General features: G+C 37.2%; 1 protein-coding gene across 1 annotated transcript in view; it reads left to right on the top strand.

Moving 5' to 3' along the window:
• Window positions 1-21571, top strand: part of aff2 (AF4/FMR2 family, member 2) — a 263724-nt gene that overhangs the window by 214594 nt on the left and 27559 nt on the right. Inside the window, exons 12-17 of the mRNA XM_059346008.1 lie at window positions 1984-2086; window positions 2197-2347; window positions 2523-2738; window positions 5054-5258; window positions 15052-16107; window positions 16219-16334. Of these exons, the coding sequence (XP_059201991.1) occupies window positions 1984-2086; window positions 2197-2347; window positions 2523-2738; window positions 5054-5258; window positions 15052-16107; window positions 16219-16334 (1847 nt within the window). The remainder of the gene's footprint in view (window positions 1-1983; window positions 2087-2196; window positions 2348-2522; window positions 2739-5053; window positions 5259-15051; window positions 16108-16218; window positions 16335-21571) is intronic.

A 21571-nucleotide genomic window follows, 5' to 3' on the forward strand; every position in this document is an offset into this window, starting at 1 on the left:
GACAGAAATTGATGTTTGTTGTGTGTGTGTCTGTGAGAGAGTGTTGCTTGCTGCTTTGCTTCTCCAGTTCTCGCTTTCTGCAAGATTATTTATTTTCACGCTTCATTCCCCCTCATGTCATTCAGCCACACACATGCACTGATTTTATGGACAATAAACAAGCTGCTGCGGGTCTCTCACCTCTCGGATCTCGCTACGAGCCGGGGGACAGCGGAGCCGCCGAGAGACCTTTCGCTTTTCAACTTTCGTTCTAAACTATTTAAAACACCATCTACAGCTAAAGAGAGTTTTGCGTCTGCTGCAGCCATGTTGGATCCGTAAGAAAACTACAAGCTTCCGTCTGCCGAGTAGTTCGAGTCATCGTCTTGCCTTCCCTCCCCGCTCTGTGATTGGATCCCTAAAACAGGGCTCTCTGGTTGCCAGACTGCCTGGAGGTTCGAAATTAAATTTGAGCGCGCAAGGCAGTATGGGTATACCCAGGCTACTCTTTTCATGAAATTATTGTGACAATGTGATTTATTCTTGACAGATAAAGTGTATATATTCTCAAAACTTTATTATCAGTCTCTTCCAGACATATCACAATTAAAATTAAACCACATTTAACCGAGGATTGTGTCTGAAAACACAATTATTCCAAATTTGTTATTTTCAACCTTGTATTTTAGCAAAATAACATTACTCAAATTGACACTGTGTTAACCTACCTGACCTGGTTTCTTTTTGATAACACAAGCTATTATTACATAAGCTTAAAATGCTGGCTTCCTAACATCCTGTGGCATAATGTGTTTATGTCAGCCACAAAAGTTGAACAATTTTATTGTAAACTAAAATTAAATGGTGATGTCAACATCCACAAACAACGTCACTTCCACAAATTTAGCCTGGATATGTTAGAGGTTACCAAGCTCAGCTGATCAATAAATGGATTATTTATTAAGACAACCCTGTCAAGAATGATAAACAACCAGAGTAAATTTATGATTCTCGTTTAAGCAGGTTAGTATGTTGAGATTGCATGCTGTTTAGCAGTACATGTTATCAAATTCTGGCATAGTGCTGGTTGTGCTCGTTATGTAAGAAGGACAACAAACAATAAGGAAACTCTGCTTTCTTTTCTTCTCCTGCAAATTAATGCAAAAAGACCGAAAAATCGAAGGAGGAATCTTAGAACCCCATCAGAGGCCACTGACTCGCATTCAAACACAGAGTAGGGCTGGGCGATATGGACCAAAAGTCATATCCTGATCTATTTAGGCTGAATATCGATATACGATATATATCCTGATATTTTTATCGCAAAGTGAGAGCAAATTTTCAGTCAGAGTCAAATATGACATGTCACAAGTAGTTTAATTAAAACTGTTTATTTAAGTGAACATGAATAATGTATAACAAAGGAGTACCTTTTTTTTTTTTTAGATCAAAGCTCCATAAAGTGCACATTTGAATAAAAAAATATCTTAAATAAAATAGCCTATGAAATAAAATCTTTCTCCAAAATAAATATATTTACATGAGAAAAATATAACAAATATTACAAATCACTAAATATGACAAACCCTAGTAAGGGCAGCATTTATATATATATATATATACATAAAGCAGCTTGCCTGGAGCAAAGCTCACAGCGCAAATTTTAACTATATCTATATATGCGATACGGTCTAATTCCATATCACATTTAAAAATATATTGATATATTTTTCATATCAATATATCGCCCAGCCCTAACACAGAGCTATTAAAAGGAGGTGTAGGGCGTTCCTGGTGGCACTCCTGGGTTCGAATCTGACTCAGAGCCCTTTCCCACATTTTTTCCCCTCTTTCTCTCACTTTCAATAAAGCCTTGAAAATGGCCAAAAAATATCTTAAAAAGGAGGTGTGCACCCCATTTACCATAGCTGTAATATGATGAAGTGTATTGACTCCAGATTTATTTAACATTCTAAATCTCTTGTTGCTTGTGTTCCCTTGTAGCCTGAGCCGCCCTCAGCCAACAAGTGGCAGCTGGACAGCTGGTTGAATAAGGTCCAAGCTCAGACCAAACCCCTGGTTCCCCCACAGCAGGAACATGGCACAGGTTGGTGTGGACGCTTACAGCTGCTGTCTCTAATAGAAACTACGTTATGTGGCAAAAAATATCTTGTTTGATCTGGAATATTTATTCTGCTCCAATGGTCCTGTGCCCAGGCTCCATCACCCAGGGTCCGGGGATTTTCTCCCCGCGGAGTGAAGCACCAGGGGCGGGTACGGCTGCCAAGGCCAAGCCCTGCGGATCCACCAGCACCCCGGTTCCAGCTGCACCCACGGTGGAGCACAAGGACACGAGGGGAGCCTTCTGGTACGAGCTACAAGTGTATACTGGAAATATGCCAAAGTGACTTTTAAATTATCTGTTGAATTAATTTATGAATGAATGGATTTCACACTGACAGCAGGATGAACAAATTGTTGGCAACAACTGACAGAAATGTGTCTCTAACCGTAAAATAAAAATCAATTGTTGCTTCCTGCAGCCCAGGCAGAGAGAAGGCCAAGGCCAAGCTCAGCCAGAAGGCCTCAGGGGAGGGCCAGCGGTCAAAGATGAGGATGTCGCCAGGCCTGTTGTCAGGGCCAGAGGTCACCACCCCGAGGAGAAACACCACGGGGAAGAAACAGCCCAGACGGACGGAGAGGTCAAACAGTGCAGAGGAGAATCAGAGCCAGACATGGAGCAGAACAAACCAGCATAGGTAAGAAAAAAAAGACTCCTCCTCAGCATTTTTGACAAGTCATATGTCTTTTCTATCCGTTTCTAGTTGCGTCACAAAAGTAAATCTTACTTATTATTCATTTATAAATCTAGAAATTATTAATGGTCATTAGTAAATCATGGCAACCTCAGATAAAACTGAAATTTGTTTCCAGTGACTGGAACTGTGTTCTTTAAAATTTGGTTAAACCTCTAATATCCAGGAGACTTTGGTTAAAATTTGTCAACTTCCTATGCATTCATTTCTGTCTCTGTTTAGCATCTTTCAGTCTGTCCTTACATCACATGCATGGCTCCTTTTTCTCAACACAAACTTGGCTATCAGTCAGATTTTTCATTTTATTTTAACTCACAAAGTATAAAGCTGCCAGGAACCCAAAATACAAGCAAAAGACACAGGTTTCTATGGAAATGTACCATTTAAAAAACTTTTTTTTTTTTTACCATTTATACACACAAAAACAGCAGAAATAATAATAAATAATAAAACAGTTTATTTGCACGTAAATTAAAAATAGTAATAGTTTTCATTGTAGAAAGAAAATTAATATTTTAAAAATGGTCTAGAAACATAAATGGCACACTGTGAAAGTTCCTATGATTGCACTTTCAACTGGCTTTCTCAGCTTGTCTACATATCATATATAAATAAAGTTATTACTGTAAATAAAACGTGTATTTTCAATGAATAGATGGACTCCAGAGGACTAAGAGACCTATTTGAATTATAATTCTTACTTTTATCATAACAAAGATAAGATGTGCCAGGTCTAGATACCTCCCCGTATTTCCCATTTCAGGGGGCTAGCCCCATAATGCCCTAAAGCATATCCTGCTTCATCATCTTTTTTTTTTCTTTAAATGGCACCATCATTTACAAGTTCAACATCTTGTTGTTTGAAGAAGACTTGGAACAAGCAACTGAGACCATAAAATCATTTAAAAAAAATGTTAACTGATGTAATAAATAAATTGAGTAGTAGGCTCAGTTTCTCAAAGACTTCTATACAATCAAAGTTATTTTTGCAACCAGTGTAGTCGCCCCCTGCTGGCCATATGATAGAATGCAGGTTAAAGGCACTTCTGAAGTGGCTTCACATTTCAGTTGCCACTTATCAAAATGTAATTAAACTTGAGCACCAGGCTTTTGCTCACCAACTATTCAGCCATTTAATGCTTTCAGTGCCGTGGCCTTTACTCAGAGCTGATTATTTAAAATTGTATTAAACATTCAGGATATTTTCTCAGTTTGATGAATGCACCCAGAATTAATGGGGTCAATTTTCTCTAAATGAGGTATTTTATTTATGTTTATTATCTGAAAGACATATTTAAGAACTTAAACATGGTCCCCAAGGCTCATTGGAATCTTTGAAAGATGGTGTACAGAGGGCAAATCAATCAAGGCCTTGGGAATAGAAACAAATAGATATGGGTATTTGAAAGTGCTTGTTTCTATTTACTTAACGTGAGTAAATAAACTGTTTTCCGTCTGCATGTGTCTCTCACGGTCGTGTCATTGTTCCACACATGACCTGCCTGGAGAAGTCAAGTGCGTGCTTGTAACAAACTTAATCAAGCCTCACTCTTAAAATAAAAAATAAAAACATTATATTTGTGCTTCTACCAAGCCTGCTAGCCCTCATTATCAAAAATATTCAGTTTAACCATAATAAACCTTGATCCATGTCTCTAACTATGCCATTCTGTGACCTAGAATTTGAGGAAATTAAGCTTCGAAAGTCCTTGAAAAATCCTTGAATGAAAGATGGAGTGTCACTTTTTATTGGTGAAACTATTACAGTTACTGATAAGGCAGCACTGTCACTTAGTATGGAGAGCTTACAGAGGCTCCAGTGGATCACTGAGCATATTGGCAGTTAGCCACTGAACACTGTCACTCCTACATCTGTTGTGAAAAATGCTCAGATTGAGTAGATGCCGTGCCAAACTGGCTGCTCAGCTGGATGTTAGGCTAATTGGAGGAAAAACACAGACTTCCCAGCTTAGATTCTTTATTCTTTCTCCTTCAACTACTTCTTCCCTTCCCCTTTCCATTTTTAAGCTTTCCACATCCAAACAAGCGCGGCCGGATGCATGCTGCTTTCAATTATTTCATGCTGTCTTATATTTTTTCATTTTAACACACATTCACCCCCTGCAGCTGGCCAAGGCAGCCATTATCTTCCACTGTTTGTCAGTGTAATACTGCATGACAGCAGCAGTGCCTTGCTCAAAGGTGAATCTAATACGGATTGTGACGCTCTATCGTGTTGTATTTTTTCCCCACTGTAGCCCCGCAGCTAGGGAGAAGGACCTGTTGCCTCCCCCCTCCCTGGAGCTTCAGAACCCCCCAAGGCCACGAAGCAAACCCCCCAGTGGGAAAACAGCCCCCAGGAAAGAGCCTCGCAGTGCTACCAACTCAAACAACAACACAGTTACTCCACCAGCACCGCTGCAGCAAACCCCCGTGCCAATACCTGCTGTCAGTGTAAACCAGGTTTGTTCTCTGTGTGTGTGTGTGTGTGTGTGAGTTCTTGTACTTCCCACATAGTGAGGACCGTAACACGTTTTTAACCAACAGAGTGAGGGCATTTTTGCAAAGTGAGGACATTTTGGCCGGTCCTCACTTCTTTAAAGGCTTTTTTGAGATTTCAGACTTCAATGTTACAATTAGGTTTATGTTTGAAAAAATATAATTCATTTATTAACTGAAACTGTATTGTGTGGTTAGAAAACTAACTAAAATTATAGTGAAAATGTCCTTCGTTTTCGTCTTTGTCAACTTTTTTCATACATAATGAAGATGGAAAAGACAAAGGAAATAAAGGCAAAATTTACTGTGACCTCTTTTAATCTCCCACCCAACAGATACCCCAATACAAAAACACTAATAAAAACTAAAACTAATGAAAATTTAACCTTGCAAGGGAATTCACTATTCCAATGAGGGCCCTCACAAAGATAGAAGTACAATTGTGTGTGTGTGTGTGTGTGTGTGTGTGTGTGTGTGTGGGAGGACATCGAGAGTTTCTCCATGTTTCTTCTCAGCGATGGCCTGAACGCTCGCTCATAATAATCTCTCAAAGTTAATCCAGTAATTATTTATGACTGCTTGAGTGCTAATCCAACAATCCCCCTTTTTTCCATTCAAATGACTTTCTCAAGGAGGAAGTACATGACACAGCACCTCAGGACATTTACCCTTCACTTATCAACATCTGGAATATGTCAAGAAAGCGCTTCCAACCGAGTGCTGCGCAGATGTAACGCTGTCCGTGTGTCCTGTAATGATCACTTCATCCTTATTGTCTCTGGATGATTTGTCAAAGCCATAAAGTTCCACGGGATAAAAACGGTATTATTACACGACTATTATGGCTCAACACTGACTGGTTTTATCGAAATATGGAAAGTAAGAGAGGGAGTCAGTAGATAGAACTGAATCAAAGACCATCGTCTTAAGCTATAATGAGTGAACACTCGGTGGTTTTATGAAGATTAGGTATTTTCAAGGAGAGAGAGAGAGAAAGAAACAGTAAACTGACTTTATGTTACAAAGACACTTAAAGAAAAAAGCAGGAATGAAGATTCTATAACAACTAGAGACCATCTTGTGATGGGATCACACCAGCGCTGTAAAGTATACACACACATCTTTGTACTTCTATCTTTATGAGGACCCTTTATTGACATAATGCATTCCCCAGCCCCTTACCCTACCATAACCATCACAACTGACTGCTTAAATCTAACTGTAACCTCTAAACCAGGAGTCTAAAACTCAAATTACCTGGGGGCCACTGGAGGCAGTATCAAAATGGCCAAAAAAGACACAAAATCACCAAAAAAATACACAAAATTACTAAAAAAAAGACTCAAAATTATTTAAAAAAGACTCAAAATCACCAAAAAAAGACATAAAATTACTAAAAAAAAAAAAAGACTCAAAATTATTAGAAAAAGACACAAAATTACTAAAAAAAAAAAGACACAAAATCACCAAAAAAAATACACAAAATTACTAAAAAAAGACTCAAAATTATTTGAAAAAGACACAAAATTACAAAAAAAAGACACAAAATCTCCCAAAAAAAAAGACACAAAATGACTAAAAAAAGACACAAAATCTGCCGTGTTGTTGTTACCGCAAGAAGTGGAAATGTATGTAATATACATTTCCACTTCTTGCGGTAACAACAACACAGCAGATAATAAACGATCTGGTAGCAGCTGCCTTTCTTTTTGTTAACGTCGTCATAGAAACAAGTGAAACAAAGCTCCAGCTTGCGCAATAAAGGGACCTTCCACACACAACACGGTAAAGAGACATTCATTTAAAACTCACATTAAACTTTCATATCAAGGTGAGGGCCACAAAATATCGTCACGAGGGCCGCAATTGGCCCGTGGACCGCGAGTTTGAGACCCATGGTCTAAACGAAGTCTTAACCCTCAAACACACCTATAAATAATAATAATAATAACTTTTATTTGTATAGCACCTTTTGAAATAAGTTTACAAGGTGCTTGACAACTAAACAAAAGACAATTATTTCGTTAACACATAATTAAAACAGTTTAAAAATATGAACATGTTGATGGAATCAGCCCGGGAGGCTCATCATGCATGAGACATTTGGAAAGGATTGAATAACGTTTGCTCAAGTTATTGCAACTTCCTGATTAATGGCGAAAATGCCATATTTTGGCGGCATGCCACGCCGACATACTTAAACATTAGACATAAAAAAAATTGTCAACAAGTTTTTATCAAACAGGTCTTCTGATCAGATTGACCAAGTTTGAAGTCGATCCAGGAGGGGATCATTAAGTACGGCCTGGAAATGGCCAAAAACTGACCAAAAACGAAGTGTCTGTTGGGTTTAGGGTATGGGTCAGAGAGGCTTTTTGGTGCCTCTCCCCATGATACATATATGGACCAAATTTTGTTCCTTTACGTGAATGCTCCCCATAATTATCAAAATGTCATTAAACTTGAGCACCATGGCTTTTGCTATTTAGCCATTTAGTGTTTTCAGTGCCGTGGCCTTTACTCGGAGCTGATTATTTAAAATTGTATTAAACATTCAGGATATTTTCTCAGTTTGATGAATGCACCCAAAATGAATGGGGTCAATTTTCTCTAAATGAGGTATTTTATTTATGTTTATTATCTGAAAGACATATTTAATAACTTAAACATGGTCCCCAAGGCTCATTGGAATCTTTGAAAGATGGTGTACAGAGGGTGCCGCTCCGTTGGAATGTTGTAGGGGGCACAGCTGAGAGATTTTGCCATGCCTATTCGCCAGACCCTCTGCTTTTATTGAAAAAGATAAGTGGAGTTTTTCTCAATAAACAGAAATTAATAATACTAAATTAAATTTAAATCATCAGCAGGTCCAGATTCTGTTGGCATCAACAAATCATTAACAGGATATTGGTATTAATCCTATAGATGTTGACCTGATGTAACTCAAGAGAGAGACACAGTAGAGTGAAGTTGACATAAGACAGAGTTAAATATACTCGCCTGTGTCTGGAAGAACAAAAGAGTTCACACAACGTACTGCAGCATTTATTTCAGGATGTGCCGTGTTTTGATTTATGTTGATCTTTATGACACGGTGCCTCGCACTATAATTATATTTGTTGGCTTTGAACAACAAATTTCCTTCCGGTTTCCATGACTTCATTATGACTTTAAATATGGTTGAAAACCTTGTAGACAAACCTCATCAAGTCATCCCAGTTAGCTAACAGGCTGATGGAGCTGAGACCTGGCTCCTCTTCAGCATCAGCTGAAGATTTTTATTTTACAAGCTTTTATTTTACCTTTTTTAACATAAGTCTAGGATCTACGAGCGTATTAGGACGAAGTATAAAAAAACAAATACAGACCTGGAGGAGGGGGGTAATATTTTCAAGAAAAAAGTGGCAAATCTACGAGAAAAAAAGTAGCAGATTAATGAGATTAAAAGTGGCAAATCTACGAGAAATAGTCGCAGATTTATGAGATTGAAAGTGGCAAATATACAAGAAAAAGGTAGCAGATTTATGAAAAAAAAGCAAATCTACGAGAAAAAAAGTAGCAGATTTATGAGATTAAAAGTGACAAATCTACAAGAAAAAAGTTGCAGATTTATGAGAAAAGTGGCAAATTTAGGAGAAAAAAGTAGCAGATTTATGAGATTAAAAGTGGCAAATCTACGAGAAGTAGACTTTTTAGTTGCAGATTTATGAGAAAAAAGTGGCAAATCTACAAGAAAAAAAGTAGCAGATTTATGGTGTGATAAGTGGCAAATCTAAGAGAAAAAAGTAGCAAATTTTTAAAATAAAAAGCAACAAATCTACGAGAAAAAAGTTGCAGATTTATGAGATTAAAAGTGGCAAATCTATGGTAAAAAAAGTTGCAGATTTATGAGGAAAAAAGTGGCAAATCTACGAGAAAAATTTAAATGATTAAACTGTCATTTGCTTGGTCACATACACAAGCAGAATTAATTAACAGTAATAAACTTTATTAATGTAAATTCTATTAGTTATAGTTACATACATTTCATATAATCTATCTCTTTTTTTATTGAATTTCATATGCATAAATGCTTTACGTAAAATGACTTGACTGAATTAGATGGACATTTTGTATATAATTGAAATGAGCAAACCTGCCAAAAAAACTTAAATCGACATTTTTTAACATATAGAGGTGTGATACCAACAGCAGTCTACAGTGAGTGTCCACCTGCACCAGTGAATGTTCCCCGCTGCTGTGGGTGCCATCATGACGCTTGAACCTCTGCCAGCCTTCAGCATGCAGCACAGCTGGCAGGATAGCTACTGCTGGGGTCAAGAACTTTCTGCAGAACACTTCTGCCCAAGAAAAAAAGAGAGAAAGAAAAAGCTTTCGCCAGCAGTGTAAAGACGCATGAAAAACGGGACAGTTTTTCTTTTCTCTTTCAACAAAACACAACATGGCGTTTATTGAAAATGGATTTTGCAGATGGCAACATGCATTGGAGTGATTCCAAAAGTTTGAGAAAACTGCCTGCTGTCTGCCAAGCGAGTGGGTTTTGCTCCAGACTGGGAACATTAGTGTTATTTTTCTTCGCTGCGTCTACCTCTGTTGTTGCTTTCTCATGTTGTACAGGCATCACTGCTTTCTTTTGTCTCTAACAACACTCATTGATCGTTTCACATTAAAAAATCAAGCATTTAACATCTGAGAGTAGATTATGATTTGATGCAGAACAAGGTCAGAGATGCAGGTGTAACCTTGCAGAGATATTAAACAAATAAACTATGCAGGCTGGTTCCCTGCTGGCTCCCATCCTTCACACACAACTTAAATAGCACAAGCGGCTATAAGACAGTTTTTTATTTTATATTTTTCTTATTAAGATAAGATAAGATAAGATATGGCTTTATTTATCCAGCAGTGGGGAAATTTAGTTGTCACAGCAGCTCAAGATACAGACACATAGATATAAAAAGACAGAATAAAGAATATTAACAATAAGACATGTACATACATTCTATACACATCATATACATACATTTCTGCTATTTGGCATTTATTATTTATATATATTTTTTGAGTTTGCTTGTTTTCCTGAAAGTACTTTGCATTTAACAGATATTGCACATTGGAGAAAATATATTTTAGCATGCTGGATAGGTTAAATAGGTTGTTGTATGTAGTGGTATGAAGTAGTAGTATTATCAACCAATTATATTATAAAAATACCAAAACCAACAATAAATATGTAACAATAAGTATTGTCTGTGTAGCTAAAATCTGATGTCTTATTCTTCTTGTCTTATTCTAAATCTTATTTGTTTGTGCAATAGAGCTTTATTATTGTTGAAGCCCTGAATACTCAATCAATTAATCAGACTTTATTTGTATAGCACTTTTCATACAATAGAAATGTAACACAAAGTGCTTCACAAAAAAAGGAGAGAATAATAATAATAATAATAATAATAATAATAATAATAATAAAACACAGAAAAAGGCAAATGCCAGGTTAGGTTAGGCAGGTTAGAAATTAATCAAATAAAATAAAATAAAATAGAAATAAAGTCAAATAAAATAAAATAAAAAACAAAAGTAAATAATAATAACAATAAAAAGTAAAAAAAAAAAAAAGAAGCTGGATAAAAAAGATGAAAACAATAAATAAATAATTAAAAAGCAGAGCATTATATATATATATATATATATATATATATATATATATATATATATATTATAGTAGCAAATAAATAAATCTTAAGTTTGCTCTTTGCTCTAAAAATCTGAAGCATCTCTGAGGGTCTCAGGTCTTCAGGTCTTCCACCGATGTGGACCACAGAGAGAAAACAACGCCTCACTGTGGGTTTTAGTTCTAACTTTTGGTATTTTTATAAAAGGCCAGAAGACCTGAGGGTCCTCAAGGGTCCATAGGAACAGTAACCCAACAGTAAATCAGATAAATAGGCTGGACTAAGACCATTAAGAGATTTATAAACTAGTAAAAGGATCTTAAAATCGATTCTGAAGCACACAGGCAGAGACTTTAAAATAGGAGCTCTCTTTCTGGTCTTTGTCAACAGACAAGCGGCTGAATTTTGTAATCACTGTAATCAATCAAATTTTTTGTATATAGCACCCAACAAAAGCACTTTTTCCTCCTGTTTGAAGAGAAAAATTGCCCAGTTGATTAGGAAAATAGGTAACAGAAATGTGTTTTTGAAAATGTGCATCCTCAGTAGGAACCAGTGGTCTTGGGGCTGAGTGCCACTGACCTGGTTTTAGGGGTTAGACTGAGGCTACATCCACTCTAATACAATTTTTGTTTTAAAATGCATAACTTTTCCTACTTTAACTTAGTTCTATGGAGAATTGTGATAATGCTGCTGACCAGTTTTGGTTTGAAAAGTGCTTTTTAGTCTGTGTGGGCAGAAACATAGACCTTTGAAAATGACGACAAAGGCACCAATGTTCTGTTCTTGAATTGGTCTTATAGTCACAGCATGTCCTTGACTATAGATGCTACATCGTACTCATCGGACAGCGGTTGGGTTGGTTGGGTTCAGGCATAAGGACTGAGATTGGTTAAGGTTAGGGTAAGAATATCAGGCTAAGCCAATCAGAGGCAGAGTAGGGCGGGTCATGCGAGACCAGTCTCAAGACCATTTTTTGAGGTTTTTGGTCTTGTCTCGGAATTGAGGGCATTTTTACTCAGTCTTGTCTCAGACTGAGTGGACTCTGGGTTTTTTTAACAAGACCAGTCAAGACCACCGCTGATTGGCTTTTTGTCCATGCCTTACTGATAAGAGTGAAAAAGGACCCTCTCAAAAACAGCTAATAACTTCAAGTCATTGTGCTGCTCTGAAAACAACAGAGCAAAGATTGTTTTTGTTGTCGGATTTATTTAAATGCAACTTGAATAAAATAAAAACTCACATTTTGATGATTTGCTATGATTTTCCTTTGAAATATGCTTTTGGTATTTTCTTGGTCTCAACCTCCAAATGTCTTGGTCTCTGTCCTCTCTGATCTCTGTAATGTCTTGGTCTCGGTTGGTGCGGTCTTGACTACAACACTACTTTCCAGTAATTACGTTCAGTAGGTATAATCTAGCATTTACCCTTGACTACCAATGGTTAATTCAAAATTAATAAAAAGCTAAAGGTATTGCTGACCTTGTTGTCAATGCTAGCTGCTGTGAAATTGCATAAGTTTTATAATGCTACGACTGCCTGCAACACATTAATTGATGGATTTGCAATAATTTTATTGTCCAGCTGCGTTAGTAGACATCCTGTGTACACAGTTATTTTTGAAATGGTACTAAAAGGCTTGTGTGGACGGAGACAATTTTAGTTGTAAAATGAATTTATTTGGGTGCTTTTTTTACTTGATGCAGAGACAGAACAGAGATGGAGAGAGTGAGTGATTTCACATGATACAAAGGCTCCAAGGCTGGATGTTCAGTAACATGGCTTGTGCTGTGAATACTTGGTTACAAAAGCACTTTGTACAACGTCAGATTTAACCTTTAAAGCATGTAATGTCCTGAGCAGATAGAGGCAGAGAGAACAGGAGAAAAAGTATTCTTGTGAACTGTGATGGTTCAATGACAAATGACTGCGAGTAGTCTGCAACATATTTCAGCTTTTAGAAAAAGGAATCACTTATTCGCTTCCAGTCTAGACTGCACCAGTAAGAGGACTCGTGTGTGAAAACCTTCATACAGTCGACAATGCAGCATCAAGGCTGAATCCCATTGTTGCCATCACTGAGTAGAAACATTCAGTGAATGGTCTGTGATAAAGAAAAAAACTTTGCCATTACATCTGAGGAAGAATTCAAAGTAAAAAAAAATAAAAAATGCATATTCAAATTTGGATCAAACATCAGACTGCCTGTGTTCAGCTGTGTGGCTGGTGTGCAGTGATTATCACCAACATACAAAATTAGACAATCAAACATGTTTCATTTCACCTCACAGATTAGTAGAACAAGCATGTGCTGCTTCATTAGCATGATACAATCACACTTGGTAATATATATCTTTAGCTTCACTGATTATACTTTCTGTCAACACCAGTTTTTTCCCCACAGGGCTTAAAAATGCATTGTTTGATAACATTTAAGCAAGACAAAAACCCTCCTTTATCATGGTAGTGGTTTAGAATTTGACACACTGGAGGGTGTGGAGACATTACAAGTTATGAGGGTTTTTGTTTGAACATTCCTGATTAGCAGCTGCAGTGATTCTCATAGGGACGGCTGTGGCTCAGTTGTTAGAGTGGTCGTCTTCTGATCGGAAGGTTGGTGGTTCGGTACATGTCGAAGTATCCTTGAGCAAGATACTGAACCCCAAATTGCTCCCGATGCTGCGTTCATTGTTGTGTGAATGAATTCCCAATGGTGGCAGGTGGCACCAGTGTGCCCTGGTAGCCCCTAACACCAGTATGAATGTGTGTGTGAATGGGTGAATGAGCGTAGTGTGTAGTGTAAAGCGATTTGGATAAAAGCGCTATATAAGTGCACTCCATTTACCATTTACCATACTGTCCTACAAAGTCTAACTGCAGTAACTGCACAAAGGGTAAAACTGAGAAAAACTGCTTTAAAGTTTTTTTAACATTTTTTAACTGGTCAGCCAAATGGGTTATAGGTGATTTTTTACATGTATTGATGATGTCATTTTTATGCTCAAAAATCATGACGATTCATTTGACCTTTGACCCCAAAAATGTAGTTGCTGCACTCTGGTTGTGAATTACTGTAAAAGCTTCTCATAGTAATGATAAACAAAGTGCAGTAACTACAATGTTGTTGTCTTCTTTCAGCTTTTATATTTTGTTTTCAGTGAATAAACATGTTTAAATTGATTTTGTTATAAGTGTGTTTAAAAGTGTTTAACAGCTCTATTGAAATATTTGTATATTTTAGACTTAATATAAATTTATCTCACTTTTTTACTTGATCACTATCTAGATAATAATTCTCCTTTCAAATAAACTTATAATTTATATTATTCTTGCCTTCACTATTCAACACAATGAAGAAATACAAGGCTACACAGTATCAAAGTCAAAGTGAACTTACTGCGGTCCATTTTGGTTTTGAGTTGGATTTTGAGCAGTTTGCGATATGGTGAGTATTTCAATAAAATATATAGCGATTTAACTGTTTAACTGCATTTTGTGTCGACAAAATTAAATTTGATCAAGAATTGTTTTGTCAAATGAGAGAAAATTCTCAGTCTATTCATGATCTCACTTCAGTCTTTTTATTTCTCCACAATGAGAGTCAAAGCCACAGACTGACCAACAAAGCATTCAGTCATACTGAACTGAACTGATATCAAACATGTATGGACGACAACAACTGCAGCATTTTATCAAACTTTCAAAAAGCTTCACTGCTCTCAATTTTTAGCCTCCAGAAAAAATTAAAAACAGCGAAAATACTGACAGCCCTCCGGCCATCGGAACACTAATTATCCATACTTGGCGGCCATGAATCGATATATTATTTCCATGCAAAATATCAAGATATTATGCTGTATCAATTTTTTTCCCATCTCTGGTTCTCAGTCAGATCCACCATGATGCCCTTGGCTAAAACTCCAAAGTCGGCTTTAAAATGCTATAGAACAAAGGAATGGGTGACATCACACCGGCTGCAACCACTTATTTTATAATCTGTCTGTGCATATGAATAGTTACTGGCAGTATGATTGAAACATCTCACTCTCTTTTGTCCTTTGTCATTTCTGTCTCCAAAACAGGACAAGAGGAAACACAGAGGTCCAAGCACCAAAATCACACCCAAGTCCAGAGAATTTATCGAAACAGATTCCTCCTCCTCGTCCTCTGAGTGCCAGTCGGATTCAGAGGAAGCCATCAAAATCCCCACTCTGCCACCTCAGACGACACGCTCTGCGATTAACACACAGACTCTGTCCAACACACACATACACACGCCTCTCCTCCCATGCCTCAGCTCTGCTGGCAGCATGGGGACGTTTGGAGGGAAGGGACTCCGAGTCAAAGATGGTAGCAATGTGACCACTAATGGTAGCAGCAGTAGTAATGGTAGCATCAGCAGTGGTAGTAATGGCAGCAGTAGTAGCTGTAACTCCCTAAGCATTAGCAACATAAGTGGTTCGTTTGGCACTTCAGTCCCTGATCCTGGAGGGTTAGGAGGACAGTGCAAAGAGCCAGAGTCCATGTCCCCTCCCCCCAACATCGGACTAGAGGTGCCTCTGTCCCCCTTAAGGGAATACCAAGAGATCCAGAGTTTATGGGTGAAAATTGACCTGAGTTTGCTCAGCAGGGTGCCTGGCCAGGGTTTGGGGGACAGATCCAGACTGGCAGAAAGGGAAGGACGTGAGGCGAGAGACAGAGAAAGACAGGGGGAGAGGATAGGGGTGGCCGAAAGAGAAAAACAGAAGCAGACTGAAAGAGAGTGGCCGGGGCTGAGAGAGAGGCAGAAACTAGCTAAAGGGGAAAAGCAAGAGGAAGAAAATGAGCGATTAGTGCAGGACAGAGAGAGGCAAGGTGACAGAGACAGATTAACGGAGAGAGAGAGGCAGCAGGTGGACAGAGAGGACAGAGAGAGATTGGGGCTTGGGGAGAGGGACAGGACAACGGGGAGGGACAGAGAGAAGGTATGCCAAGGTCTGGGGGTCCTGGACAACCCCCCTTTACAAGAGCAGAGTAATCCCAGGCTGGCAGGGAGGACGGAGAGAGGAGAGAGCGGAGGCAAACACAGGAGGCAGGCAGCTGGAAACATGGTGGTCCCAACAGAGAAACACACTAGCAAGAGCAAGAGGAAACACAAGGTGTGGCTCCGTCTAGCTCCCCAAACATTTCATCCTGTTCTACATGCAACATCCTCATCTGTGTCCTTTCTCATCCCAGCATTAATCCCAGCATTGTCCTCTGTGTTCCAGTCGGACCACAGTGATTCATCAGTCAACGGCAATAAGAAGCTGCGATTGGACAAAGACTGTCAGCTGCTCCCGCCCTGTATCTCTCCAATACACAACCACAAGAACAGCTCCACAGAGTGAGTATTAATGTACTTTATTATGTTTGCATTACGATACAATACAAAACAAATAACGTGCATCCTTGAGGCTCTGTTGAATCCATTTCTTTTCATATATAAACATTTGCAAAGCTGAGGTTTTAGAATAAACCTACATTGTTTACATCTGCGTTGCATTGTCTTTGTTGGAGCATTGCTGCCTTTTGTGCACAGTATTTAACTTATTTTATTTTATTTAGTGTTTATTTGATAGGGACATAGCAATTACATTGGACAGACCAGATGCATTGTTTAAGTGTTTTAGCACAGGTGCTAATTCGCAACACTTGTCCATAGGCTGTTTTTGAAAAGATAGGGCAATTAAAATAACAAGAATGGAAAAAGGAAGAACCAGACAAAGATAAGAAAAAAGAAAAAGAAAAAGAAGTCAAAGAAGTACAAGTAATTTCAATAAGGAACACAAAAAGGCAACAGAGCAAAGGCAATAGGATCAAGCAGTAAACCAGTTAAGAACTATTCATGTGTGCACTGTTGATTAGATTTTAGCCACTGTTTGAGTCCTTTGTTAAAAGCTTTACTGTTGGTCTCTCATTTTAACTCAGTGGGTAGAGAGTTCCAAAGTGTGGCCCCCTTTACAGAGAGAGCAGACTGGCAGAAAGAAGTGTTGCATTGTGGGATGAGACACCAGTGGATGCTGGTGTGGTCGCTCTGACGCCTGATGGCCACTTCAGAAAACAGTGTTGACACATGATTATTCAAACATTTAAAAAAGAATCTTAGAATACTGAGGTTAATGAAATTTTCAAAAGTGAGAAGGTGTTTCCTTAAGATGCGGCAGTGATGCCATTTCATTGGTTTTGGTCCATGATGTTTATTGCTTGCTTGTATATGGAGACTAAAGGTTTCATAGTGGTTGTTGAAGCCTGAGACCATGATGTGATGCAGTATGATAAATGAGAAAGAATCATAGCATGCATGTAGAGTTTTGCTGCTTGATGTGACAGTTTCCTTCTGATAAAACGAAAACAGTTAAGATTTGGTTTGACCTTTTTACAGATGAACTTAACCTGACTGTCAAATTTCAACTGTTTGTCTCGGCTGATACCTTATTGACAGTTGGAGAAATGAGACAATAGGACCCTGACAGAGGCATGCTTAAAGCCTAAACATCTTTCCTACATAGAAGCAAGGCAGACTTGGTTGTGGTTTTGCCCCTTTTTGTTGTTTTGTGTCTCTTTGTAGTCATTATTTCTCTCTCTCTGGTCATTGTGTGTCTCTTTGTGGCTATTTTGACCCTTTTTTGTAGTTATTTTGTGTCTCTTTGCAGTTGCTTTGAATCTGTTTGTAGGCCTCTTGTGGTTCTTTATGGTTAATTTAAGTGGTGAAAAGTAATTAAGTATATTTACTCAAGTACTGTACTTATATATGATTTTGAGGTATTTGTACTTTATTTGATAGTTTCCATTTTATGTAACTCTATACTTCTACTTCACTACATTTTGAGGCAAATATTGTACTTTTTTTACCAAAGTAGCTTTAGTTACTTTACAGGTTGAGATTTAACATGAAATCATGATCATATTACAGAGATTAGACCTTTTTAAATCCAATCTTATAACAGTATATTAAATGCAGGCATGGAAAAAATATTAGATACATTTTGTTAATTTTAATGCCTGGTACAACTAGGGGTAAATTTGTTCGGACAAATATAGTGATAACAACAAAAAAAGCTCATACAAGTTTAATTTGAGAGCTAATTAATTAATTTAAGATATCTAGCCATGTTCCATGGTTTACGTGATAATAACCAAAATAATTATCAACAAAACCATGGAAAATGTCTAGATATCGGCTCTTAAATTAAACTGTTATCAGCTATTTTTGTTGTTATTATTATATTTGTCCAAACAAATGCACCTTTAGTTGTACCAGGCATTAAAATGAACAAATGCAATGAAGAAAACAAAGGTTGGCTAATATTTTTTTCCATGACTGTATTAAAATGAGCCCTATCTTTACAACATTTCAAACACTGCTTACATAAAAGCATCAATACAAATAATCTTATTATATATTTGGCATATATAAAACAATAGGGACATTCTTCATAACGAGTAATTTTACTTTTGTTACTTTAAGTACATTTGGATGCTGATACTTTTGTACACTTTTTCACAGTGTGGTATTATTACTTTTACTAAAGTGAGGGATCTGAATTATTTTTCCACCACTGGTTATTTTGCATCTTTGTGTGGTCGCTACGTTTCTCTGCAGGGTAAAGGCTGTGCCCATTGGGCCTGTTCGGTAATGCATGGCTGCTTGCAGGTTAAATGTCGTGTGTGCGGTTTAAACTAATTAAATGATAACCTAGTTATAAAATCATTGCTCCACTGCACTGCTAGTGTGTTTCTAAACCATGTTAGTTAACAAGGATGACAGGTATTCATGCTCATTCTTTATCAAGAATAAAAGTAGCCGACCTTCCTATAAAATAGCTGCAGAACTAAGTAATTCCTGTAAAACTCAACTTTTCCTTCTACCATTCTCCAACCTAAACACCACATTCTCATGTGACTGGGACAAACACTAGTGAAGAGAATCAGACAAGTTTCCTGAGTATTTTTAGGAAGGCTTAAAATTTTTAATGTGGTGATGAAGCCACCGGAGAGGTGAGTTCAATCCACGCTGTGACACAGGAGCGACAAACTGAATTTCAGCTTTCCATGTGAATTATTAAAAACAGACTAAGCTGACTGACGCTATAAATAAGCCTCAACGTGACAGCTGCAGAAGAAAATATTTTTATACCATCCCAGCGTTATCAAAGAGTGTACAGCAGGGAGAGAGGGGGTGACCTGGACTTGAACCGGTGACATTGTATGGCAGACGTCGCAGCATGTCTGTTTATCATCTAAGAGGCTTTTTATGGAAGCTGTAAAGTGGATGATGTGATCATCCGGCTCAGACCCATTCAGCAATTTCTAAACTGTGACTTTGACAGTTATTATCACTGTTTTAATTAGACAGGCTGTTTTTCAGAACAAATCATCAGAAAAGACGTGTTAATGATTGAGTTTTTACCCCTGAAGTTTTATTTTACCTTTGTTTGTGATTTGGACCATAAATAGTCCTAACATCTGTTTGAAATCTGAAATCATCCCTTTTTGAGTAAAAACATAATGTCAATTTTTAAATGTATTTGTTGTACTTAGAGACAAACATTTTCCAATAATTTTAAACCTTTGAAAAGTCTATAACTTTATTATTATTATTGTTATTATTATTATTAGTAGTAGTAGTAGCAGTAGTATTATTGTCACCTGTCAATGGCGTTATATCCATTATATAATATATTATATATATATATGTCATGAGTGGTGGAAGTATTCAGGTCCCTTACTTCAGTAAAAGTACTAATACCACACTGTGAAATTACTCCACTACAAGTAAAAGTCCTGCATTCAAAACTTACTGAAGTAAAAGTACAAAAGTATCAGCATCAAAATGTACTTAAAGTATCAAAAGTAAGTATAAGTACTGGTTATGCAGCGTGGCCCCACTCTGATTGTTTTATATATTCCAAATATACTATTGTATTATTATATATGCATTTATGTGAGCAGCGTTTTAATTTTATCAAGGTAGGGCTCATTATAACTACTTAATATACTGTCATTTAGGTTTAATAAATAATAATAAAATATAAAATGTCTAATCACTTGTAGTTTATCATGTTTTTCATGTCGACCTTCTAAAGTAACTAAAGCTGTCAGCTAAATGTAGTGGAGTAAAAAGTACAATATTTGCCTCGAAATGTAGTGAAGTAGAAGTATAAAGTTACATAAAATGGAAATACTCATGTAAAGTACAAGTACCTCAAAATTATACTTTAGTACAATGCTTGAGTAAATGTACTTAGTTACATTCCACCACTGTATGGTGTTATATATTATATATTTGGCGTTATATGCCAGCCACCAAGCTTGTGTGTGTAAATATAAGACCTCTACCCTGCTTGCTACAGTGGCGTCTTTTATTTTGAGATTATTATATTTTTAAATACCTGCGGGGACAAGTAAAGTTTATTTTTTTGTGATGTTTATATTGTTAAATAAACTTTCTGGTTTATAATATAAATCAATTTAGACTTCAATTCAGTTTTATACATTTATAAACTTTAACGCGATGAATATCGAGTCATATCGAATATCAACATAAGGCAAAAAAATATTGTGATATCAAATTTAGTAGTAGTTGTTAGCTTGTTTTTTTTTTTAACTTGTATGGAAATAAATTCTCAGTCTATCAGTTTTCTAAAAATGTATTCATCATGAAGCCAAAAAATATTAAACATAAATTCCTCCCTTTTGGTTTCTACCCACAGGATAAATGATCTACAGAGCAGATATGTTTGCTGTTAACTGACAAAGAAATAATAATTTCAGTTGGACTTGGAACCAGGAATCTTGCCACCTGCCCATGTAACTGTTGAGTCATTGCTAATGTATTGATATCTGGCAGATATACTGTGGTCATTTTGTGCTGTGGGGCTCTAAATTTCTCAACTTATTATCCCTTTAAAAGAGCTATGAGAGCTCTCACATGCTTTCCTGCACACACCAGCATCCACTTAAGGATAGACACACACAAATGCACACAAATTAGCATAGTCATGCACACAAACACGCTTGCACACATCAATTATGCTGTACACAGACGCTAAAGCACACACACGCACACACACACACACATAACTCACATACTCACACACGCACTACAGCAACTAATTAGTCTTTGTCTCCCTGGTTTTGTATATTATCACTAATGTCGGAGCCCGGGGCGTTGTTCTGCAAGCTCAGCAACTTTTCTCGCTGCATCAAACCCCCAGAGTTTCCAGGCAGAGGAAAAACATAAAAATATTATCTGTTGTGTTGCAAACAATATGAGTCACAAGAGCAGCAATAAGGCAGCTGAGGGAATAATCGTTGATGCTCTTGCAGGGAAGGCAGAATTACAACAATTTTAGAAGGAAAATATCATCCAGCAGCTGCAAACGAAATCTCAATAAGATAGTTAGATATTGTTAGCTCAGAGGTGGGGTTAACATGCTGGATCTTTGTGTCTCAGACTGTACTTTTTTTGACAATGTTGCGGAAATATTGGGGATAAGAGTAAAATCAAGCCAGGTGCATTCATTTGCAGAACCAGAAATCCTGTCTCGTGTATCAGTGTCTCAATATTAACTAAACATG

This window comes from Centropristis striata, chromosome 12 (assembly GCF_030273125.1).
Source record: "Centropristis striata isolate RG_2023a ecotype Rhode Island chromosome 12, C.striata_1.0, whole genome shotgun sequence".
Lineage (NCBI taxonomy): Eukaryota > Metazoa > Chordata > Actinopteri > Perciformes > Serranidae > Centropristis > Centropristis striata.